The sequence below is a fragment of the Emys orbicularis genome, chromosome 3 (genome assembly GCF_028017835.1).
Source record: "Emys orbicularis isolate rEmyOrb1 chromosome 3, rEmyOrb1.hap1, whole genome shotgun sequence".
Taxonomy (NCBI): domain Eukaryota; kingdom Metazoa; phylum Chordata; order Testudines; family Emydidae; genus Emys; species Emys orbicularis.
Genome location: NC_088685.1, coordinates 159,530,652 through 159,556,376, shown reverse-complemented (window position 1 = coordinate 159,556,376; position 25,725 = coordinate 159,530,652). Strand labels below are relative to the sequence as shown.

General features: G+C 45.5%; 1 protein-coding gene across 1 annotated transcript in view; it reads right to left on the bottom strand.

Annotated features, from left to right (window-relative positions):
* The window catches only part of DNAH14 (dynein axonemal heavy chain 14), a 451,367-nt gene that overhangs the window by 216,925 nt on the left and 208,717 nt on the right, over positions 1-25,725 (bottom strand). The window contains 2 exon segments of the mRNA XM_065401478.1: positions 21,005-21,227; positions 24,095-24,310. Coding sequence (XP_065257550.1) covers positions 21,005-21,227; positions 24,095-24,310 — 439 coding nt within the window.

Here is a 25,725-nt window from a genome sequence, read left to right as displayed (position 1 = left end):
ATCTGGAGACTTCAACAGCTGAGTTAAGGGAAAGTGGGTGGGTCAGCTTTTGTGGCCTGCATCATGCGGGAGGTCAGACTAGATGACCACAATGGTCCCTTCTGACCTTAAAGTCTATGAGTCTATGAGTCATCCATGGCTATTAGGCAGGCTGGCAGGGATGGTGTCCTTCATCTCTGTTTGCCAGAAGCTGGGAATGGGTGACAGGGGATGGATCACTTGATGAGTATCTGTTCTGTAAATTTCCTCTGAAGCACCTGGCATTGGCCACTGTCGGAAGACAGGAAACTGGGCTAGAAAAACCTTCAGTCTAACCCAGTATGGCCATTCTTATGAGTCTCAGAATCTGCAGGTTGGATGAAGTGTTTGATTGGCATTCTGAGTAAGCAGATAAGCACTGAGCAGAAGCCATCATAGAGGGCGAGACATAAGATTTATTAGATAGAGATACTAGACCTGTCTTGGTTACACTGATACAATCAATATGACCCTGGCTTGATTTTGTTTGATCTTGTTGAGAACCTTCAACAACAATAGTGTTGGTGGATACGTGTATAAAAGAAAAGCATCTCCGAGGCATTGGGGATGGATACCTCCTCTGGAACAATACTTGATGCACTTTGTTTTGGCTGCTGTGGCAAAAGATCAACCCCTGGGAATCCCCAAGCCAAGAATACTGTGTTGAGGACTCATGAGTCCAGTTTCCATTTGTAATTTTGGAAGAAATGTCTGCTGACGTAGTCTGCCATGCTGTTCTGAACACTGGGGAGGTAAGAAGCTGAGATCACTGTGACTGATTGGCTATGCACTAATTCAAGAGTTTTATCACTTTGGCACAGAGTGATAGGGAACATGCTCCTCCCTGATGATTTATATAATAAGTGCATGCCACATTGTCATTATTTTTATTGACTTGTATATGATTAGAGGTAGAAAGTGTACATAAGCATTTTTGACCACTCTCCATTCCAGGAGATTGATGTGGAGAAGCTGCTCTTCTAGTGACCATTTCCCATACGCCTGGTGAGGTCCCAGATGTGCCCCCCAACCAAAAATGAAGTGTTTCATGTTATCACTATGGTAGGGGGATTCTGAAAGAATGGAACACCTGTGCAGGTTTAGGTCAGCTCCTTCCACCGGTTGAGTGACTGTAGAACCCATCTGAGAACAGACACTAACCTGCCTAGACTGTGCTTGTTTGGTTTGTAAACTGTTCAGAGCCATCCCTGGAGATCTTGGAGTTGTAATCTGGCATGTTGTACTACAAAGATGCAAGCTAACATGTGCCCCAGCACATGAAGACAATCTCCTACTGTTACTTAAGGACTGCCCTGAATTCTTGAGATGACACTGAGTAGTGAGAGATATCTGCTGGAAGGCAGGTATGCGCTGCCTGTCATTGCATCCACGGACTCTCCTGTGAAGTTTATATGCTGTACTGGGGTCAAAACAGACTTCTCAAGATTGAGTTGAAGGTCCAGGCTGTGGAAGAGAGAACACATTGCCTTTAAGCCACCAACACTTCCTGATAAGATCTGCCTTGATCAACCAATTGTTCAGATACAGAAAAACAACTGTACCCAGACGATATTGGTGGTCAGCAACTACCACAGGAATCTCTAAGGATATCCTTGGGGCAGAAGATAGGGTGAAAGCGACCATCTGGTATTGGGAGTGTTCCTTGTTATATAGAAAACAAAGGAACTCCTTGCGTGAAGGGCAAATAGAGACATGAAAATATGTATCTTGTAGGTGGGGAATCATGAACCAATCTAATGAAGGAATTATTGCTGCAAGGGTCAACATCCTGAATTTCTGCACATATTTGTTTAGAAATCTGAGGTTTAAAATTGTGCTCCACCCTTTATTCCTTTTGGGGATCAGGAAGTACTTTGAATAGAATCCTGTGATGCACAGGAACTGGTTCTATTGTTCCTAAACATAAAAGTGAGGCAACCTGTTGTGTCAGCAGTTGATCGTGAGATGGGTGCCTGAAAAGGGATGGGAAGGAGAACAGACAGGAGGGATAGATTTGAAATAGATGGTGTAATCAGAAGAAGAGGTGGATGAGGCTTTTTTTAAACAACTAACAAAATCATCCAAAGCACAGGACATGGTGGTGATGGGGGACTTCAACTACTCAGACATCTGTTGGGAAAACAACACAGCAGGGCACAGATTATCCAACAAGTTCTTGGAAAGTATTGGAGACAATTTTTTATTTCAGAAGGTGGAGAAAGCTACGAGGGGAGAGACTGTTCTAGATTTGATTTTGACAAACAGGGAAGAACTAGTTGAGAATTTGAAAGTGGAAGGCAGCTTGGGTGAAAGTGATCATGAAATGATAGAGTTCATGATTCTAAGGAATGGTAGGAGGGAGAACAGCAAAATAAAAACAATGGATTTCAAGAAGGCAGACTTTAGCAAACTCAGGGAGTTGGTAGGTAAAATCCCATGGGAAGCAAGTCTAAGGGGAAAAACAATTGAAGACAGTTGGCAGTTTTTCAAAGAGAAAAAAGGGCACAAGAGCAAACTATCCCACCGCGTAGGAAAGATAGGAAGTATGGCAAGAGACCACCCTGGCTTAACCAGGAGATCGTCAATGATCTAAAAATCAAAAAAGAGTCCTACAAAAAGTGGAAACTAGGTCAAATTACAAAGAATTAATATAAACAAATACCACAAGTATGTAGGGACAAAATTAGAAAGACCAAGGCACAAAACGAGATCAAACTAGCTAGAGACATAAAGGGTAACAAGAAAACATTCTACAAATACATTAGAAGCAAGATGAAGACCAAGGACAAGGTAGGACCATTATTCAATGAAGGGGAAAAAACAATTACAGAAAATGTGGAAATGGCAGAGGTGCTTAATGATTTCTTTGTTTCAGTTTTCACCAAGAAGAGTGGCAGTGATTGGACATCTAACATAGTGAATACCGGTGAAAATGAGGTAGGATCAGAAAAGGCTAAAATAGGGAAAGAACAAGTTAAAAATTACTCAAATTAGATGTCTTCAAGTCACCAGGGCCTGATGAAATGCATCCTAGAATACTCAAGGAGCTGACTGAGGAGATATCTGAGCCATTAGCAATTATTTTTGAAAATTCATGGAAGATGGGAGAGATTCCAGATGACTAGAAAAGGGAAAATATAGTGCCAATCTATAAAAAGGGAAATAAGGACAACCCAGGGAATTACGGACCAGTCAGCTTAACTTCTCTAACCAGAAAGATAATGGAGCAAATAATTAAACAATCAATTTGCAAACATCTAGAGTCTAGAAGATAATAAGGTGATAAGTAACAATCAGCATGGATTTGTCAAGAACAAATCGTGTCAAACCAACCTGATAGCCTTCTTTGACAGGGTAACAAGCCTTATGGATGGGGGGAAGCAGTAGACGTGGCATATATTGACTTTAGTAAAGCTTTTGATACTGTCTCGCATGACCTTCTCATAAACAAATTAGAGAAATTGCAACCTAGATGGAGATACTGTGAGGTGGCAACAAAACTGGTTGGAAAACCGTTCCCAGAGAGTATTTATCAGTGGTTCACAGTCATGCTGGAAGGACATAATGAGTAGGGTTCTGCAGAGATTAGTTCTGGGACCAGTTCTGTTCAGTATCTTCATCAATGATTTAGATAATGGCATAGAGAGTACACTTATAAAGTTTGTGGACGATATCAAGCTGGGAGGGGTTGCAAGTGCTTTGGAGGATAGGATTAAATGATCTGGACAAACTGGAGAAATGGTTTGAAGTAAATAGGATGAAATTCAATAAGGACAAATGCATCCACCATAGGAGGTAGTAGAGGCATCACAGCTTCATTGGGTGATGAGGAGGAAATATTAATAAGAGCTGTCATCTCCTTGTATGCCCTTGATTCTTGCTCCTCAAAGATCTCCTCCTCTGGCACAGGTGGTGGCAGAGATGGTTGAGGGGAATGGGCCCTTCTCTGCTTCCTCTGGTGGTGCAAAGACTTAGATGCAAACTGTTGACAACAGAATGTTCCCGGGTCCCAAAAAGGCCATTGAGGGGGGCCATATGGCATACGTGGAGGAACTGATCTGTGTTTTTGCCACAAGGGTGTCGTTTGAGGTCTATCCTCCTGCAATATGTCAGTGTAGGAAGGGGGGTGGTGTGTTCTACAGTAAATAGGGGAATCCTGTTCCAATATCTAAGAGTCGAGGAGTCCTCTTCAACATACTCCAAGGAGTAGGATAACTGTTCAGCTTGTAAAGTAGACGAGGGTGAGTATGGTACACTAGATGATAGAGAGGTCAGTGATCGGATAAGTCTTGGCATGGATAAACCCTCAATACCCATTAATAGGGGAGACTACAGCTCTGAAGATCTATAAGGCCCTAAGAATATCTAAATCCTTGTGGTACTGATGGCATCAAAGACAGGTCTGAGCGAGAACCAGTGGAGGATGGCTTTGGTTCCAACGTAGCTAGTACTGAGCACTTGGCATGAGAGTCTCGAATCTGATTCCATCCGTACCATAGGTAGTTGACCAGTCTTCTGTGTTGCCGATACCAACAGTTGTTCAGGACTGAGTTTAGAATTCCTCTCAGAAGAGTGTCTGCAGCTCTGGGTACAGGTACTCCAGCTTGGTACCAATTCTGTCTTTGATGAATGACTCTTTGAAACTGTCTTCACTGCCGTTGCAGTACCAGAATCACTTGGAGCCTGCATGGAACTCCCCTTGGGACCTGAGGTCTCCATAGCCCATTTATGCAGTGGTGACTGAAACGTCCTTGGAGATTTACTTATTACCTCTTTCTGCCTAGAGGCAGATATCAAAGCTAGCTTTTGAGGATTTCAGCCCCATAGACACAAACGGTAGTGCTATGTCCTATGTGTCTAGCAACCTCCCGTGACACAGATTTTGAGGTGGACAGGGCTGTACTAGGATACCTATGTACAGTGTGGCCCGCCAGCCCTGGGCCCAAAGCCAGTGTTAAGGCTTGCTCCATTGGGATCTACTCATGAAGGAAGTGTAGATCTTGCACTTACTGGGAATGTACACATCTCCCTAACAGCGGAGGCACTGAGAATGCCCATCATTGCTCAGGATAGCCTTGCGGCATGAGAGGTACCTTCTAAATCCGTGGGAGCCTGGCATTTTTGAGCAAAATAACAAAAGCTGACCTTTCAGTAGGGAAAGATTTTAAATTCTATATATCTATATTTATCTAAAAATTGCTTTTAAATTTTTTTAAAGGAAAAAGCAAAAGAAAAAAGAGGAAACAACTGTTCCCACAACACTATGAAATAACTAACTGTATACTAACTGCTAAATTGAATAATAACAAGAACAGGCAGACAGAAGACTCCATCTCAGGCAAAAGGCAGCTCAGAGAACTGTGGGCAGTTCACCCATGCATCCCCATATAGTCTCAGTTTGGGATGTGTGGCACGCATCCCTGAGGTGAACAGACACTGCTACCAAAAATCTCCAATCTAAGGTGCAGGTGAACCTGAAACGGAGCATCCACAGGGACACTACTCAAAAAAGAATCTTGTCTCCTGAACTGAAATGTGGGGCTTTGCCCTGGAACCTCCAGCAACAAAACTGGACTGATTTTGAATTTCAGAGGTGGGAGCATTAACCCATTAGTGATGAATGAGGGCAGAAACTGTGCAACAGAAAGAGATGCGTGGCACATTTTATTCATTGTACAGCACCATGCATATCTTCAGTGCTATCTGAATAAAGATGATAATAAAAAGAAACCTTAGTGAAGGCTTCTGTGAACTTCTCAGCAAACTTGACTTATATTCTATGGTAAAACCACCTGGTAATTTGGCACTCCAGTGCAGCAGACTGGAAATTCTTCCACAGCTCCATTTGAATTGAAAATGGGAGGCTTTTATGGAATTAAATATGAAACAATCATATAATCAGTATAATAGCCCATGTAATACTTATTTTGCCATTAAATTCCATTTATTTTACACTGTCCTCACACTTTCACTTTTTGATATGACATGGATTTTTTGCATTGATGATGCATAATTACATCATAAATTCTGTTTCTGCTCAAATGATTAGCTGTGAAATAGTTAGTTTTGGATATTTACATTTAGCATCAATGGTGCATTGAGATGAATGCGGGCAATTCATATCTCTCAGGGCTGTTGTTCCTGGCTCTATACACACTCAAGGCTTGTCTTCACTGTATTGTTAGCTCAAGGTATAACTTGAGTTTTACTCCTAATCTGCCTCTGGTCCATACACAAAAATCTCTAGCTTGAGCTAGGTATCTTTTAGCTTGAACTAACTGGAACATCAGGGGGTAGAGGCTAAAACTCAAGGGCTGCTGAAGCTCAATCTAGTAATGAAGTGGAGATGCAGCAACTTGAGTAACAAGAACTCATCAACTGTTCATCCAATCACTCTGTACCACTAATCAAACCACTATGTGTAACAAGAGTTTTGTTGTTTCAAAATGTGGTCACTCTCACTTGATTAAGGCTCCAGTGGAGTAATTTGAGTGTGCTAACTCAAGCTAACGGTTGCAGTGAAGACAAGCCTTCAGGCAGACATCACTGTTTTAGTTTACAATTCAGTTCAAGATTTTAAAGTAATCTACTCATCAGTGATGGGTAGCAATTTTTGTGGCTGCAGATTACACAGAGCCTGGACATTAGTTAACTAAGGATACATTTTAAGACAATGTGTGAATTTGATACAAAAATACAGCACTGACAGATAAACGCCATGAGGCATAGCTGGAAAGTTTATGTTAAAAGCAGTTACAAACCACTGACATAATACCTGTAACTTTATTCACTGTGGGTGAGTTTCTTCAATCCTTACTCATGTTGAATAGTACTGTTACTCCTTTTGAACCGCGAGGTTAGCCAAAATTCATTCTTGTGGGTTGTTTCCATTAGAGGAAGAAATTGGTGATGCAGTCAGGTATTTCTTTGATGGAATCTTGTTTATTTACAAAGAACGTACACAACGTCCTGTTTACTTGAACACTTCAGGATTCAAACAGCAGGAGACAGCTTCTATGCTCACTGTTGCAAACCCCTTTCTAGCCAGTATGTATTTAGCCCAAAAGCTCTCTCTCTCAGCTTTTTCTCCGGGTCACACTACCAGGGCTTCTCTGATCCTTCTCTACTTCTGTGGTGTTTCTGTTCCTCATCTCACACAGACAGTACAAAACAGCAATCAAACCAAACCCACCCGTGTTCAGTTTTAGGCCATCATGAAACCCCTCCACCTATAGTTCAGATTCCTGAGTGGCCTTACATGTGGTCTGTCTGTGTTTTAGGTGGTGGGTCCTATTATTTCAGCTCTCTCTAAACAAAGGGACGTTTAATTGTTCCTTCATTTATCCTAAGTGGAAAGTGGCTGTTATGCTCATCAGCTCCACTGAGGTTTTACCCAACCCCCAGAATAACAATACCTTAAAGAAGGAATAATCCTACTGAAGTCAATGAGTCTATTTGTGGAGCAAGATACTACTCACTGTAAGGCTATCACAGCCTGGCTCCTAAGTAGTCCCAGTTGTTTAACTGGGGATACTTAAGAAAATTCTGCTTAAGTGAGTAAGAGTTGCATGTCTATTTTTCCTTTCTTTGGTGCATTCTGAAGTAAAGACAAATTTTTTAATTACAGCATTTATATTCTACTATAAGCTTAATTCTGCTTCAATTATAAGGCCTTTAGCCTTTATGAGGCCGAAGAAATAGCAATGAACTAGACTTCAGAGAAAGGAGTTTTCTTTATTAAATGTTTGCCATTTGTTCCACGTTTATACAGTCATAGCACTTACTGCGTGAGTACGAAGATTCTGTTACTTCTTTGTTTTTTGCAGTCACAGCAGCGTCAGTTAGATTCATTGCGTTCAACTAAAACAAATGGCAATATTAACAGTGTAAGTTACTAGATAATATAAAAGTTAGATTATCTTGCATAGAGCTGAAGATTTGTCATGGATTTTTTTAAAATAAAAAATCACAGAGCATTCACAGTAAATTTAGTAAAAGTCATGGGATTGGGGAAAATGATTTTCATGGTATGAAAATTCAATGGTACCTCTTTAAATATAATATACAGAAATCCCTCCTCTGCCTCTTTTATGCCCCGCTGAGGTGGCGCCAACCACCTGCAGCAGCACCCTCTGCTCCAGCACAGTAACACTAATCCAGGCTTGGTGAGGAGGGGAGGTTCCGGGAGGCTGCTGGAGAGTGAGTCTGTCCCGCACTCCTGTCCTGCAGGGCTGGGCCCATTCCCCTCTTTGGGAGTCACAGCACTGCTCAGGTTTGGCCTAACCACCCCTCCATAATCACAGAGAAAGGGCTGAGCCAAATTTGAGTGAGTGGTGCTGCGACCCCAGAGCCAGGCCCAGCTCTATGGGACAAGAGCTACCACTGCAGGGTGAGCTTGCTATCCAACCTCCCCGTTCCCCTCTCCAGGGCCTCCCCTCTACACTGGCTGGCAACCCACCTAGAACCTTTCCCCGCAAGCTTGTCTGACTGAATTATGGTGACTGTCTGCCTCAAATGTGTGTAAATTTCAGGGTATCCAAACATGAAGGTCAAACATTCTGGATGTTTTGTTTTCTTTGAATAGTCGCACAAGTAGTCACACAAATCACTCCCTGCTTGACACTGCCTGTGAGACAGTAGGAGAGGTTACTCACCTTGTGCAGTAACTGGAGTTCTGCGAGATGTGTGTCGCTATGGGTGCTCCACTTCAGGTGTGCTTGCATCTTTGCACCTTTGATCAGAGATTTTTTATATCAATTCCCAATCGGCCCACGCTTGCACCCCACACATCCTTGTGCTCTGCACTGAAGCTATTTTGGGTTGCATGGCCAAACAGTTCTCGGCTCCTTCTCCACCACAAAGACCCACTAGGGAGACTCCAAAGCAGAGGGGAAGGAGAGCAGGTAGTGGAACACCCACAGGGATACACATCTCAAAGAAATCTAGTTATTGCACAAGGTGAGGAAACTCTCCTTATTCAAGTAGTGTTCTTGTGTGTGCTCCACTTCAGGTGACTCCTGAGCAGTACCCCTGTTATGTAGGTGGAAGATTCAGAGCAGAGTCCAATACAGAAGAGAGAACTGCATTGCCTAGAGCATCTTCTTTTGCCTCAGGTAACAAAGGATGATGATTAGAAAAAGTATGAAAAGATGACGAAGTTGCTGCTCTACAGATGCCTGCAATTGGTACATCCTTAAGTAAGCCTATAGATGTAGATAGTGTTCTTGTGGACCGTTATCACTCTCAAAGAGGGCTGAACATGAGTTCTGTCATAATCTTAATACAGCCAGAAATGCATTTTGATAACCGCTGTTTAAAAAATTACTGAACCCATGTTTCTGTCGCAATGGATACATATAGTCTAGGAGATCTTCTAAATGGTTTGGTCCTATCTAGGTAGAAGGCTAATGGTCTCCTGATCTCTATGGCAGGGGTAGTCAGCAGGTAGACCGTGAGCCAAATGCAGACCGACAGATGCTTTTGAACAGACCCTGAAATCTTTTTCCTTACTTATTATCATTATTGTTATTTTATTACTTTCTCTGGTGTCTGGATCAGGACTATATCTTGACCAAGAAATTTTCACCTTGACAAAAATAATTGACTACCCCTGATCTGGTATGGAATATGGCTTCTTCAGTAGTCAAGTGTGGTTCGGGGGGGGGGGAACTGGCAGGTGAAAGGTTTGATTAATATGAAATTCTAAGGACACCTTGGGTAAAAATCTTGGATGTGCCTGTAGTGACACTTTCTGGTAAATACCATAAATGGGGGGTCTGCCATTACGACTCCCAATCCTTCCCTCCTTAGTGCAGAAGTGATTGCTACCATGAAGGTTGTCTAATCTAATAAAGAACATGTAGCTAGTGGCTCAAAATGGTGTTTCATAAGGCAATTAAGTAGTAGCTTCAAGTTCCAGCTTGGAGTAAGATTTCTGATTTGTGGGGAGATATTCAATAAACCTCTTAGGAATCTTGCTCAAGCTGGATAAGCAAAAAGTGAAAAAACCCCTACAGGTGTGCGAAAAGCGATTACTGTTGCTAAAGGAACCCTAATGGAATTCAGAGAAAGACCCAATATTTTCAGTTCCAATAGGTAATCCAGTACCCTGGGAAGAGGAGAGTGAGTTGGCGAAATCTGATGACTGTTACACCAAAGAGAATATCCTTTCCATTTCTGAAGCTATTCATTTATTATTGATTCTTTTCTCTATTTAATAAAACATGTTGTACCTCTGATGAATGGGATATCTCTATTCCTGAGAACTAATGAATCATGTTTTAGAGCCTCAGAATCTGCAGGTTGAAGTGTTCAATCGTCATCCTGGGTCAGTAGGTGAGAACTGATCGGAAACCTCCATGAAGAGCTAGAGGCGAGTGGGATCAAATAGGGATACCAGACTTGTCTTGGCCACATTGGTCCAATCAATATAGACAGAATCTGGCTTGATCTTATTGATAACCTTTAACAGTAATGATGTTGGTGGATAAGCATAAAGAAGTCCTATAGTCCATGAGATGAGAACATGGTGAACAGCGGAGGCTAACAGAGGGAGTCTGCCTGGGATCTGTCCAAGAGGAGGTACACTAAGTGCTGCATTAGGGGGGCTGCGTTGGTGAGTATCTGAGTGTCTGTTGTGGGGACAGTTTGTCAGTTTGACCGTGTGCTTGATTGTTTGTTTGAAAAGTGTGAATTGGGAGTGCTTTGTTCCTGGTGGGTCTTGAGTGGGCCTGACTGTTATAAAAAGGCAGTCAGCAGCAAACCAGCTGAGTGGCAAACAGCGGAGGCTAATAGAGGGAGTTTGCCTGGGAGTTCGCCTGGGTAGAGCGCACTGAGGCTTTAATCTTGCGGGCTTCTCTGAGTAGTTACTGCAACAGCTGAGGAAGCTCTTAGAAGGAAGGTAATATGGAAGGTGAGCATTCAGCAGTTGTAACCTGCACAGGTTGTGCCATGTTTATCTTTCTTCCACAGGACAAAAGCGACTTTGTCTGTACAAAGTGCAAGCTGGTCTCCATATTGGAAGAGAAGGTTTGAGGTCTGGAGAAACAAGTATCAACCCTGCGTTGCATAAGAGAAAATGAAGATTTCCTGGACAGATGTCAGGATATGCTTCTACAGGCACAACATTCTGAAGAATCAGAGCAGGCTGCGCAGCGGGGACAGAGGGACGGTGAAGAAATTTGGCGGCATGTGACCTCCAGAAGAAGAAAGAGGAGCGTCCATATACCAGCAATGGAGATACAGGTGAGCAACCGTTTTCATGTTCTCTCCACAGGTACTAATGCGGAGAGTGGACTAGATGATACATCTGAGGGAAGGGAGCAGAAGGACACTCCACCGATTGGAACGCATGAGATGCACTGTCCTAGGGATGGGGGTTCCATGACCACCACTCGCAAGAGAAGGAGGAGGGTGGTGGTGGTCAGGGACTCCCTTCTCAGGGGGACTCAGTCATCTAACTGCCGCCCCGACCGGGAAAACCGAGAGGTCTGCTGCTTGCCAGGAGCTAGGATTCACGATGTGATGGAGAGACTGCCGAAACTCATCAAGCCCTCGGATCACTACCCCTTCCTGCTTCTCCATGTGGGCACCAATGATACTGCCAAGAATGACCTTGAGCGGATCACTGCAGACTACGTGGCTCTGGGAAGAAGGATAATGGAGCTTGAGGCGCAAGTAGTGTTCTCGTCCATCCTCCCTGTGCAAAGAAACGGCCTGTGTAGAGACTGTCAAATCATGGAAGTCAATGAGTGGCTACGCAGGTGGTGTCGGAGAGAAGGCTTTGGATTCTTTGACCATGGGATGGTGTTACAAGAAGGAGGAGTTCTAGGCAAAGACGGGCTCCGCATAACGAAGAGAGGGAAGAGCATCTTTGCAAGCAGGCTGGCTAACCTAGTGAGGAGGGCTTTAAACTAGGTTCACCGAGGGAAGGAGACCAAAGCCCTGAGGTAAGTGGGGAAATGGGATACTGGGAGGAAGCACGAGCAGGAGAGCGCAAGAGGGGAGGACTCCTGTCTCATACTGAGAAAGCGGGACAATCAGCGAGTTATCTTAAGTGCCTATACACAAATGCAAGAAGCCTGGGAAACAAGCAGAGAGAACTAGAAGTCCTGGCACAGTCAAGGAACTATGATGTGATTGGAATAACAGAGACTTGGTGGGATAACTCACATGAGTGGAGTACTGTCATGGAGGGATATAAACTGTTCAGGAAGGACAGGCAGGGCAGAAAAGGTGGGGGAGTTGCATTGTATGTAAGAGAGCAGTATGACTCAATATGGCAGAGCTCCGGTATGAAACTGCAGAAAAACACAAGAGTCTCTGGATTAAGTTTAGAAGTGTGAGCAACAAGGGTGATGTTAGGTTTCAGAGTAGCAGCCGTGTTAGTCTGTATCCGCAAAAATAACAGGAGTACTTGTGGCACCTTAGAGACTAACAAATTTATTAGAGCATAAGCTTTCGTGGGAGACCACCAGACCAGGGGGAGGAGGTGGATGAGGCTTTCTTCCAGCAACTAACAGAAGTTGCTAGATTGCAGGCCCTGGTTCTCATGGGAGACTTTAATCACCCTGATATCTGCTGGGAGAGCACTACAGCGGTGCACAGACAATCCAGGAAGTTTTTGGAAAGTGTAGGGGACAATTTCCTGGTGCAAGTGCTGGAGGAACCAACTAGGGGCAGAGCTCTTCTTGACCTGCTGCTCACAAACAGGGAAGAATTAGTAGGGGAAGCAAAAGTGGATGGGAACCTGGGAGGCAGTGACCATGAGATGGTTGACTTCAGGATCCTGACACAAGGAAGAAAGGAGAGCAGCAGAATACGGACCCTGGACTTCAGAAAAGCAGACTTTGACTCCCCCAGGAAACTGATGGGCAGGATCCCCTGGGAGAATAACATGAGGGGCAAAGGAATCCAGGAGAGCTGGCTGTATTTTAAAAAATCCTTATGGAGGTTTCAGGAACAAACCATCCCGATGTGTAGAAAGAATAGTAAATATGGCAGGCGACCAGCTTGGCTTAACAGTGAAATCCTTGCTGATCTTAAACACAAAAGAGAAGCTTACAAGAAGTGGAAGATTGGACAAATGACCAGTGAGGAGTATAAAAATATTGCTCAGGCATGCAGGAGTGAAATCAGGAAGGCCAAATCACAATTGGAGTTGCAGCTAGCAAGAGATGTCAAGAGTAACAAGAAGGGTTTCTTCAGGTATGTTAGCAACAAGAAGGTGGTCAGGGAAAGTGTGGGCCCCTTACTGAATGAGGGAGGCAACCTAGTGACAGAGGATGTGGAAAAAGCTAATGTACTCAATGCTTTTTTTGCCTCTGTCTTCATGAACAAGGTCAGTTCCCAGACTGCTGCACTGTGCAGCACAGTATGAGGAGGAGGTGACCAGCCCTCTATGGAGAAATAAGTGGTTTGGGACTATTTAGAAAAGCTGGATGACCACAAATCCATGGAGCTGGATGCGCTACATCCCAGGGTGCTAAAGGAGTTGGTGGATGTGATTGCAGAGCCATTGGCCATTATCTCTGAAAATTCATGGCGATTGGGGGAGGTCCCGGATGACTGGAAAAAGGCTAATGTAGTGCCCATCTTTAAAAAAGGGAAGAAGGAGGATCCGGGGAACTACAGGCCAGTCAGCCTCACCTCAGTCCCTGGAAAAATCCTGGTGCAGGTCCTCAAGGAATCAATTCTGAAGCACTTAGAGGAGAGGAAAGTGATCAGGAACAGTCAGCATGGATTCACCAAGGGCAAGTCATGCCTGACTAACCTAATTGCCTTCTATGAGGAGATAACTAGCTCTGTGGATGAGGGGAAAGCAGTGGATGTGTTATTCCTTGACTTTAGTAAAGCTTTTGATACGGTCTCCCACAGTATTCTTGCCAGCAAGTTAAAGAAGTATGGGCTGGATGAATGGACTATAAGGTGGATAGAAAGATGGCTAGATCATCAGGCTCAACGGGTAGTGATCAATGGCTCCATGTCTAGTTGGCAGGCGGTATCAAGCGGAGTGCCCCAAGGGTCGGTCCGGGGGCCGGTTTTGTTCAATATCTTCATTAATAATCTGGAGGATGGCATGGACTGCACTCTCAGCAAGTTTGCAGATGACACTAAACTGGGAGGAGTGGTAGATATGCTGGAGGGTAGGGATAGGATACAGAGGGACCTAGACAAGTTAGAGCAGGCCTGCACAACTCGTAAAGTGGCGAGGGCCATATTACTCCAAAGAAAACAGCTGAGGGCCAAAACCCCCCGGCCCCGCCAAACCACCCCCTCCAGCGCCACCGAACCGCCCCCAGCACCACCCAGCCACCCCCGAAACACAACACCCCCCTCCCAGCGCCGCCTGCCCCACAGAAACAACCCCCCCCAGGCTGCCGAAACACCCCCCCAGCACCGCCCAGCCCCCCCCAAAACAACCCCCCCCCCCCAGCGCTGCCTGCCCCGTGGAAAAAACCCCTCCTTCCCCAGCGTCACCCTGCTGAAACAACAGTATTGAACCTTGGTAATATGTTATAGCTGGCCCCTAAGGTAGTATAATCAAGGTAAAAGAAAAATGTCTTTTTGCTAGAAGTAAAATAAGATCTTCCCCCCACTTTGTAATCAATTGCCCTGTTGAATGAATGAGGTATGAATGAAGAAGGCGTGGAAGGCAGCACCTCCAGACAGCTGCAACCCTTGGAGAGGGGATGGGAGCCAGACCAGATCAGTAGAACAGGTCAGCCACCGACTTGCTGCTCGCCTCCTCAGCCCCCCTCCCCCACCGCCGGCTCACCTGCCCCCCCGCCACTGCCCGCCCACTCGTCTCCTCAGCCCCCCACCCCTCCAGCTTGCCTACTCACCCCCCACGGGCCGCACAGTGAGCCCACCTACTCACCCCCCGCGGGCCGCACAGTGAGCCCACGCGGGCCGCATGCGGCCCCCGGGCCGCATGTTGTGCAGGCCTGAGTTAGAGGATTGGGCCAAAAGAAACCTGATGAGTTTCAACAAGGACAAATGCAGAGTCCTGCACTTAGGATGGGAGAATCCCATGCACTGCTACAGACTAGGGACTGAATGGCTAGGCAGCAGTTCTGCGGAAAAGGACCTAGGGGTTACAGTGGACGAGAAGCTGGATATGAGTCAACAGTGTGCCCTTGTTGCCAAGAAGGCTAATGGCATTTTGGGCTGTATAAGTAGGGGCATTGCCAGCAGATCGAGGGACGTGATCATTCCCCTCTATTCGACATTGTGAGGCCTCATCTGGAGTACTGTGTCCAGTTTTGGGCCCCACACTACAAGAAGGATGTGGAAAAATTGGAAAGAGTCCAGCGGAGGGCAACAAAAATGATTGGGGGCTGGAGCACATGACTTATGAGGAGAGGCTGAGGGAACTGGGATTGTTTAGTCTGCAGAAGAGAAGAATGAGGGGGGATTTCATAGCTGCTTTCAACTACCTGAAAGGGAGTTCCAAAGAGGATGGATCTAGACTGTTCTCAGTGGTAGCAGATGACAGAACAAGGAGTAATGGTCTCAAGTTGCAGTGGGGGAGGTTTAGGTTGGATAGTAGGAAAAGCTTTTTCACTAGGAGGAGGGTGGTGAAGCACTGGAATGGGTTACCTAGGGAGGTGGTGGAATCTCCTTCCTTAGAGGTTTTTAAGGTCAGGCTTGACAAAGCCCTGGCTGGGATGATTTAGTTGGGAATTGGTCCTGCTTTGAGCAGGGGGTTGGACTAGATGACCTCCTGAGGTCCCTTCCAACCCTGATAGTCTATGATTCTATGACTCTGTAGCGGGGTGGTCCCCCGCTCCTGCATGGAAGGGCTTAAAACAGCCCTGGGAGAGGGCTGTGGCAGGGGAAAAGCTGGGCTGATTGGGGAAGTGGCTGCAGCTGGGCCATGCCCCAATCAGGCCTCAGCTGGCCTGTATAAAAAGGCTGTGAGCTAGAGGCCCAGAGACACTCTCTCTCTGCGTTCAGAGAGAGAAGGGCCTGGCTGCAGGGAGCTTAACCAGACACCTAGATTGGGAGCAGGGCTGGGGAAGGGCCACAGGAGTTGGGAGCTCCGGCCTAGGAAAGCCCCAGGCTGCAGGCCTGGTAAGGCCTATTAGGTACTGGGTTGCAGGGGGCAGCCCATGGGTAGGCAGAGGCAGCAGGTCCAAACCCCTTTGCCTGTGATGAGTGGCTTATACTGCAGTCTGCCCCAGTGAACAGGGGCTAGATGGAGACTGGACAGTAGCCAAGACTGAGGTGAAGTGGGGATAGTGGGTGGGGGTTCCCCTGGGAGGGGGAGACCCAAAGCTGTGAGGGGTTATTGTCAGGGGACAACACCCCAGACAACAGGGCACCGGGTCCGGGAGGGACACGGGGGCCAAGCGGTAGCGGGACACCGGCCTGCAGAGGGCGCGCCAACGGCTGGAGAGCTAATTCCCAACAGAGACCAGCAGGAGGCGCCGCAGGGGTGTCCCACTGTGTTAGACTCCTATGAATTAGAGAGAGCCCCCTTCTGTGTTGGCTGCCGCAGCAAACAGATCGACCTCCAGGAATCCTCAGGCTTAAGAATATCTTGCGGAGGACACCGGAGTTCAGTTCCCATTTGTAATTTAGAAAGAAATGTCTGCTGAGGTTATCTGCCATGAATAGTCTGAATAGTGTGAAGGTAAGAATCTGAAATGACTATTTGGTTGGCTATGCACCAATTCCTGAGTTTTATCGCTTCAGCACAGACAGATGGGGAATGTGCGCCTCCCTGACGGTTTATATAATACAGCCACATTGTCTGTCATTATCTTTAATGACTTTGACTTGATTAGAGGCAGAAAGCACTGGCAAGCATTTTTGACAGCTCTCAATTGCAGAAGATTGATGTGGAGAAGCTGCATTTTCCCTGTACCTTGTGATGTCCCAGATGTACCCTTCCAACCCAAAAGTGAAGCATATGATGTTATCACTATGGTAGGGGGAATCTGCAAGAACACAACATCTGCACAGGTTTTGGTTGGGTCCTTTCACCAGTTGAATGATTATAGTTCCCATTGGGGAACAGCCAGTAACCTGCCTAGACTGTGTTTGCTTTGCTTGTAAACAGTTTGAAGCCATCTCTGCATACCTCAGAGATGTAATGTGGCATGCTGCCCTACACAGATGCAAGATGATGTGTCCCAGCAGTTGAAGACAATCTCTTATTGTTACTTGAGGACTGCTCTGAGACTTTGATATGAGATTCACTAGTATGAGAAATCTGCTGGACGGTAGGTATGCTCTGTTTGTCACTGCATCCTGGGAAGTGCCTATGAAATCCTGATGCTGTAGTGAAGTCAAAACAGACTTTTAATGTTCATTTGAAGGCCTAGACCAGGGGTCGGCAACCTTTCAGAAGTGGGTGTGCCGAGTCTTCATTTATTCACTCTAATTTAATTTAAGGTTTCGCGTGCCGGTAATACATTTTAACATTTTTAGAAGGTCTCTTTCTATAAGTCTATATTATATAACTAAACTATTGTATGTAAAGTAAACAAAGTTTTCAAAATGTTTAAGAAGCGTCATTTAAAATTAAATTAAAATGCTGATCTTATGCCACCAGCCTGCTCAGCTCGCTGCCAGCCTGGGGTTCTGTTCACCTAGGCCGGCAGAGGGCTGATCAGGATCAGGGCCTGTGGCCGGGACATCAGACCTGGGGGGGGGGGGCGGTGTTTCAGGAGTCAGGGCAGAGGGCTGGGGGAGGAGGTTCAGGGCAGAAGGCTGGGGTGTGTGTGGGGAGGTTCAGAGATCAGGGCAGAGGGCTGTGGGTGGTGCAGGGCAGAAGGCTGGGTGTGTGTTGGGGTGTGGGGGGTTCAGGGAAGAGGGCTGGGGGTGTGTGGGGGTGCAGGGCAGAAGGCTGGGGGTGTGTTGGGGTGTGGGGGATTCAGGGCAGAGGGATGGGGCTGTGGGGGTGCAGGGCAGAAGGCTGAGTGTGTGTGGGGGTGGGGGGTTCAGGGCAGAGGGCTGGGGGGTGTGGGGGTGCAGGGCAGAAGGCTGGGTGTGTGTTGGGGTGTGGGGGTGCAGGGCAGAAGGCTGGGGGTATGGGGGGTGCAGGGCAGAAGGCTGAGTGTGTGGGGTTCAGGGCAGAGGGATGGGGCTGTGGGGGTGCAGGGCAGAGGGATGGGTGTGTGTTGGGGTGGGGGGGGGGTTCAGGGCAGAGGGGTGGGGGGTGCAGGGCAGAAGGCTGGGGTGCTCAGCTCGTGGGGGTGCTCCCAGCCCCCTGCCCTGAGCGGCTCATGGCAGGGGGCTGGAAGGGATATGCCCTGTTCCACCCCCTTCCCCAGGCTCCGTCCCTACCTCTCTCTGCGTCCTCTACGGAGCTGTGTGCACGCTGCTGTTCTTCCCCCTCCCCCTTGCTAGGGCCATCAGCTGATTGGCCAGGGACGGAGAGGAGGCGGGGCTGGAAAGCACCACGCTGGGGGAAGAAGCAGGGGAGGGGGGGAAGCTTGGCTGCCGCAGAACCAATCTTCTGTCTCCTGTCCCCGCAGGGGGAGAACGGTGGGCAGGGGGGCTGAGTGGGGCTGGGGGCCGGGACCACGGCAGGGAGCTGCGTGACACTCAGAATCGGTTCGTGTGCCATGTTTGGCACGTGTGCCGTAGGTTGCCGACCCCTGGTCTAGACTGAGAAACAGGGAACATGTGATCTTTACTGAAATCAACACTTCCTGATAGAATCTGCCAACCAATCGTCTAGGTATGGGAAAACAATTATACCCAGACAACACAAGGGAGCGGCAACTACAGACAGAATCTTCGAAAATATTGGTTCTGAAGATAGGCCGAAAGGGAGCACCCTGTATTGGTAGTGCTCCTTGTTTATTAGAAAACAAAGAAACCTCTTTTGTGAAGGATGAATAGTGGCATGAAAATATGTCTGGTTTGCAACTACTGACCCAGAAATCTCCTATTTCTAATGAAGGAATTATTGCTGTAAGGGTCACTATTCTGATTTTTTGTTGCTTTACATATTTGTTTAGAGACCTGAGGTCTAAAATTGGCCTCCATCCTCCATTCCTTTTGGGGATCATAAAATACTTTGAATAGAATCTCCTTCCCCTGTGTTGCACAAGAACTGGTTCTATTGCTCCTAAACTTAGAAGAGAGGTCACCTCTTGCTCTAGCAATTGATGGTAAGACGGGATGAAGAGGGGGGGGGGGGGAGAAGTAGGAGGGATAGAATTGAAATGGATAGTGTAACCAGATGTTATGGCTTCCAAAACCCATTTGCCTCATGTTCTATGCAGTCAGGACTCACAGCCTGCAACAGAGGTAGTCTACGGGCAGCGTCATCAGTGCAACAGGCTGCCTGATTAGCCACGCAACCTGATTGGCTGCAGAGGCCAGCAGGCTGGCTCTTAAGCTAGCAGCAGCTCACTGGCTTCTCAATGCACACTGTGCTTGCTCTTGCGTAACTCTGTTCCTGCTTTGCCCCCTGCCTTGAACCCCACCTTGTCTGATATCTTGCTTGCTCCAGTTCCTGACTCTTGACTCTGGCTCCTGACTATGGACTCTGGCTCAACCCTTGGCTTTGGTACCCAGTTCCTGCCTTCCGGTTTGACCCTTGGCTTTGCTTCCCAATGACTGATTATGGCTCTGACCCCAGGCCTGCTGCCTGCTCTCAGTAAGCTAACATATGCTCCCATGCATCCTGAAAAAGGGAAAGGAGGCATCGAAAAGGAGGGAGGAGGGTAAGATGTTGCAGCTGGTAAGACCTTGTCAACTGGAGTGCTGAGACTCTCGACCAAGCCATCAAAACTGTCACTTGGAGGAGATGTAGCTGAAGGTGGTTTCTTTTTTGGTCTCTTGGCCGGGGGTTCAGAGGGTCTATGATATGTTGAATATGGGGCTGGGCATGCTCCTTGCACCATCTGAGAACTACTATATCTCCTCTTATTTACAGAAATGTAAATCTCTAGAGATTGCAGCATGACTCTCGAGTCCTTTTAAGTGTGGAGAGTTGTATCCGTCAAGTCCTCAAAGTCCACAAAGACTGTAAAACGGAAGGTCTTTGACAGTACTCTGAACCACTCTTGTAAAGCCCGACAGCTGTAGTCAAGATGCTCTTCTCATGACCACTGCAGTGAAGATAGCCCATGCAGCAGTATCTGCTGCATCTAAGGAAGCCTGGAGCTATGTCTTTGCCAGGAGTTGACCATCTCGTATAATGGACTTAAACTGGTCCTGATGTTCTTCTGGCAGATGCTCAACAAAAGAATTGAATTTGTTATAATTTAAATAGTCATATTTGGCCATGAGCCATTTGGATTGCTATCCTGAACTGAAGTGTGGCTGAAGTGTAGGATTTACAGTAGAACCTCAAAGTTACGAACACCTCAGGAATTGAGATTGTTCATAACTCTGAAATGTTCATAACTCTGATCAAAACATTATGGTTGTTCTTTCAATAGTTTACAATTGAACATTGACTTAATACAGCTTTGAAACTTTACTATGAAGAAGAAAAATGCTGCTTTCCCTTTTTTTTAGTAGTTTACGTTTAACACAGTATTGTACTGTATTTTTGAGTGTCTCTGCTGCTGCCTGATTGTGTACTTCCGGTTCCAAATGAGGTGTGTGGTTAACTGATTAGTTTGTAACTCTGAGGTTATACGGTATGACCAAAAAGACTGAGCCTCTTGTGGTCCTTACTGAGTGGGGTGGACTTTGAGTTATGTTGTCTGCCTCCACTACTACCACAGAAGATCAGCTTGGTAGGAGCTTAAGGTTCCAGAGATACCTGAAAGTTAAAACAACACAAGCTAGTCACTGACTTTCATCAGGGAAATAGCATGTGAAGAAAATAGAAATTCCAATCCCATAACTGGAACATAATAGGTTTTATTTGCCCTCTTGCAGTAGGCACTATGGCAGGAGCAGTTTGCCAAACTGTCTTAACAGACTCCATAAGAGCTTCAGTGACTGGAATAGGACTTTTCATAGATGTTGAAGTGCGTAAAATATCTAGGAGTTTATGGTGGGACTCTTGAACCTCCTCCAATGGAATCTGCAGTGTCAGTAATCCGCTCCATCAGCTTGTGAAACTTCCTTAAGTCATCCACCATAGAAGGTGGTGGAGGCATGAGAGCTACATTAGGAGATGATGAGGAAATATTATCCTTATTAGTCCTTATGTCTTGCTCCTCAAAGATCTCTTCCTCTAGCATAAGTGGTGGTAAAGGGGGTTGAGGAGAATTGGCTCTTCTCTGCTCCCTCTGGAGTTGCAAGGACCTTGAGATAAACTTTTGGTGATAGAATTCCCACAGCTCCCAGCAAGGCCCAAATGGCATAGGTGGAAGCAGCCATCTGTGTACCTGCCACGTGGGTGTCATTTGAGGTCTATCCTCCTATAATTCCTCCGTATAGGAGGGAGAGCGATGCGACCTAAAATCAGTAGGGGAAATTTGCACCAAAATTTGAGAGTCTGATGAGTCCTCTTCTACATACTCTAAGTGGGGAGACAGCTGTTTGGCTTCCAGAGTAGATAAGGGCCAGTGTGATGCTCTGGATGACAGAGGGATCAGTGACTGGGAGAGTCTTGACACTGACAAACCTTCACTTGTTAAGAGAGGAGACTCTGGCTCAGAAGATATTTTCCAGATCCTAGGGTACCTAAACTCTTGCAGTACTGATGCCATCAAAGATTGAGTTGAGTGGGAACCTGTGGAGGACAGCTTTGGTACTGATGCACCTGGTACCAAGCGCTTGGAATGGGATTCCCTCAGCATTGTAGATAGGTGAGCAGTCTTTGGTACTGTTAATTTTCTTATTATAGGTACTGATTATTGTTCAGGGATAGGCCTGGTCTTTTCAACCCTGTCTCTGCCGCTCTGGGTACAGGTATCCGAACTCAGTACCAAGTCTATCTTAGATGTCTGACTACTCTTTGCCTTTGCAGTACCAGTCTCACTTGGAGCCTGCATTGAACTCCCCTTGGGACCTGAGATCTCTATAGCCTTCTCGTAAGATGGTGATCGAGATTGTTATTAAGATTCATTCCTTACCTACTTCTGCTTAGAGACAGATGTAAATGAGGACTTCGGTACTGTACATGTACTTGGTGCTGCAGTACTGCCTATCTCTCCACTGGTCTCTGGTGACTGAGATGTTGATGTGGACAGAGCACTAGTTGTATTGGGAAGTCTGTGTACAGGAAGGTCCTCTGCTTCTGGATCCAAAGCTGGATGTAAAGATTGCTCCATCTCTAGTAGTTTAAGCTTAATTTCTATTTTGGGGGGGGGGGGAGAAAGAGAGGGACCTAGCCTTGAAGGAAGTGCTGACTCTGTCTTGGGCCAAAGGCAGCTGAGAAGGAACTGAGGGTGGTTTACCTCATATAAGTTCAGTGCAGAGCATGAGGTTGTGTGGGCACATTCGTGAGCACAATGGGCACTGCTACCAAAAGTCTCCAATCAAAGGCCAAGGGCACAAGTGCACCTGAAGTGGAGCATCCAGAGAGACACTAGAACTGTAGGATCTGTTGGAGGTGAGAAGGTTAAAGCAAAAAAAAACAAACAAACAAAAAAACAAAAACAAAAGAGAGAGAGAGATACTCTTTGGGCTAGATTCCAGGCTTCTTGTTGTTCAGCCATTCAAACTTACTGATTACTTCACCTTCAGACCAGGAGGAATTGGCCTTATGCAGTTACTTGTGTTAGGAGATAAAATATACTTGTACCATGTATAAATTTATATACAAATATATAATAGCACTCAGCTCAGGAAAGTAACATACACAGATCTGAGAGTCCATCTATTCCCTTAGATTTGTGATTCTTGTGCTAACTGAGATAACTTGTTATATGTGTGGAAGTTGGAGATCCTGCAAACTAGAGTCATGCAGTTGAAGGATTAATGGCTTCAATCTCAACAGCGATGCAGCAATAGTTTATTTCAAATTTTTAACTTTGGAGTGAGGTGGGGAGCTTTTTAATTTCTACCTCTAGATTTACTAATTTACATTTATTGTGTTTGGTTTTCAAAAATATTTACCAAATGCAAGAAATGACAACTGCCAAAAAATGTTAACTGTAAGCAAGCCCCCTATGCACATATACAAACCCTTATTACTAGCTCCATATCACTGACTCATGCAAAACACAGCACATGCAGAAAACATGCACATCACATATGACCAGATATATAAATGCATTTCTGACTTCTCCATTGTATATAGTATTTGCTGCTTTAGCTCAGGACTTGCTACCCTTCAGAGGAACTTCTTTGAACACAGCAATAAGCCACAAAGTATTTTACCCGTAGGATTGGGCCATAAGTATATTTGGTAAGATCTTCAACCCCACCCCATCCTCTCTACACAAGTTAAAAGGACCAAAGATTAAAGGGGCTTTAAAAGTCCCCGTTCAGGCTGTGAGAAGATTCCTTTAGTACAAGAATTAAGGAACAAAGCTGTAAGGTTTCCTTCCAAAACCCCCTCAACAAGTTTTGGTGTAGGGGCATGTCAGGGGCAGGGCCAAAGCACAGAGTACTGCCAAGGTTCTGGGCAGTGCAATAGCCCATAGGAAAGCCCCAGAAGGCTGCCATAAATTAGGCAGGCCCCCACGGGGCTGGGAGTTCTGCAGCACAAATTTCATTTATTAAATATAATTAAACATAGCAGCTTGAAGATTTAAAAGCAGAGATTCTTTTGGAACCAGCAACGCTTGCATCTAAAACAGGGTCATTGGTTTTTTTTTTTTTTTGGGGGGGGGGGGGGGGAGGGGAGGCTTCCAAATTTGTGGGACAGTCCCAAATTTTACATGTGATTAGGATCTGCAGCTCTCTGATGGCCAAATCCTGATCCCATTATAGTCAAGGCAAACCTCTTACTGATTTCAGTGGGAATAAAATTTGGCCAAAAGAGCATCAATTGACATTCTGCTGGCTATCCTCCTTGGTGGGAAAGAATAAGGAGGAAAGAAAAGGATTATTGCGGTGAAAGGAGAGGTTTAGGGGGTAGAGAGCCCAAATAATAGCCTTGCCAGCCTCTCAAAACCCTACAGCTGGCCCAATTTACAAGTCAACATTAGGTCATGCAAGACTGTAACATATTCCTTATAATCATTAAAATAACAACTGAACTCACCGTGTAAGCGTCCTGTATTCTTATAGCTGCATCAGTGTTTGCCTCCATTTTTTTAGATTTTTTTGTTGAATGTTTTGCAAATGTTCGAACTGCTGATGCCAATAATCCATCAGACCACTCCATAGTATTAGGATCAGTCTGTCCATACAGCTCACCAACACTGACACACTTTGGGTTTATTACAAAAGTATCCACTTTTCCTTTCTTCGGTGCATTCTGAGGTAAAGATTTTTTTTAATTGCAGAATTTGTATTCTACTATTAGCTTAATTCTACTTCAATTATAAGGCCTTCAGCCTTAATGACTACGACAGATTGCACCACCATTTATATACCACAAAGGGTCAAATCTAACAATTCTTAGTGAGGCCCTGATTCAGCAAGGTACTTATGCATGTGTATAACTTTAAGCATGTGAGCAGCCCCACTGATTTCAATGGACTAACTCAAACATGCACATAAAGACTTTCTTGAATTTGGCCCTGAGTTCTTACTCAGGGCTTGTCTATACTTGAAATGCTACAGCAGCATAGCTGCACAACTGCAGCTGCACCACTGTGGTGCTTCAGTGTAGATACTCCCTACAGCAATGGTAGGAGTTCTCCTGTTGGTGTAGGTAATCCACCCTCTTGAGAAGCCGTAGAATTCTTGACCCAGTAAACAGTAAGCGCTGTTTACCCCGGGGGTTAGGTCAGCTTAACTACATTGCTCAGGAGTGTGGATTTTCTTTTTTACACCCCTAAGCGATGTAGCTGGGTTGACCTAACTTTTCAGTGGAGACCAGGCCTCAGTCAAATCTTCCATTAGCTTCATAAGGGACTCAGGGACCTCGGCAACTAGGTCTGAAATGCACCACAAGTGTGTTTAATTTACATTCAAACAGCATAAAGAAGCTTTATGGAGTTTTTAAACACAGTAAGTCTGATATTAGAAAAGCTACATTACCAATCTGAGTTTTTCTATTGAAGATTAATTTAGGAACAGCTCTTTTTGATATGGTGGAAATGTGAGCATAAAATATTCTAACCTTCATGATAGTAAAGCTTCAAAATAACAACACTGGACAACAAAGTATGACATTTATTTTCACACTCAGTATGTTGATTAGAATTTATATTTGTTTTCTTATTCAAAAGTAGAGCTAGGTAGCGCAATGGGTTAATGAACTAGCCATAGACTCTGGAGGCCTGGCTTCATAACTTGTTACATGTCATAAGTGAAAATAAATATGTGGTCTATACCTAGTTCCTACTTGACATCTGCCTTCTTTGTAAAACCACCACACAATTCTAGTAGCCTAGGACTGAAACAGCTAGACCTGTTGCAGACTTAGATTAAAGTGTGTGGGAAAGCTTGCACAACCACTGCTGATACATTAGTCTGTCAGGTCTGTGAGAACCAAACATCCATGGAAATTTTAAAAGAAAAAATTTGTTCTTTAATGGAAGAATATAAAAAAAATCCCTGGTTACTCACCTTTTGTAACTGGTTGTTCTTTGAGATGTGTTGCTCATGTCCATTCCATTGTAGGTGTATGTGTTCACCACATGCACCGGTGCCGGAAGTTTTTCCCTCAGTAGCATCCATAGGGGATTGCTCTCTGGTGCTCTCACAACTAGCCTCCCCTTCAGT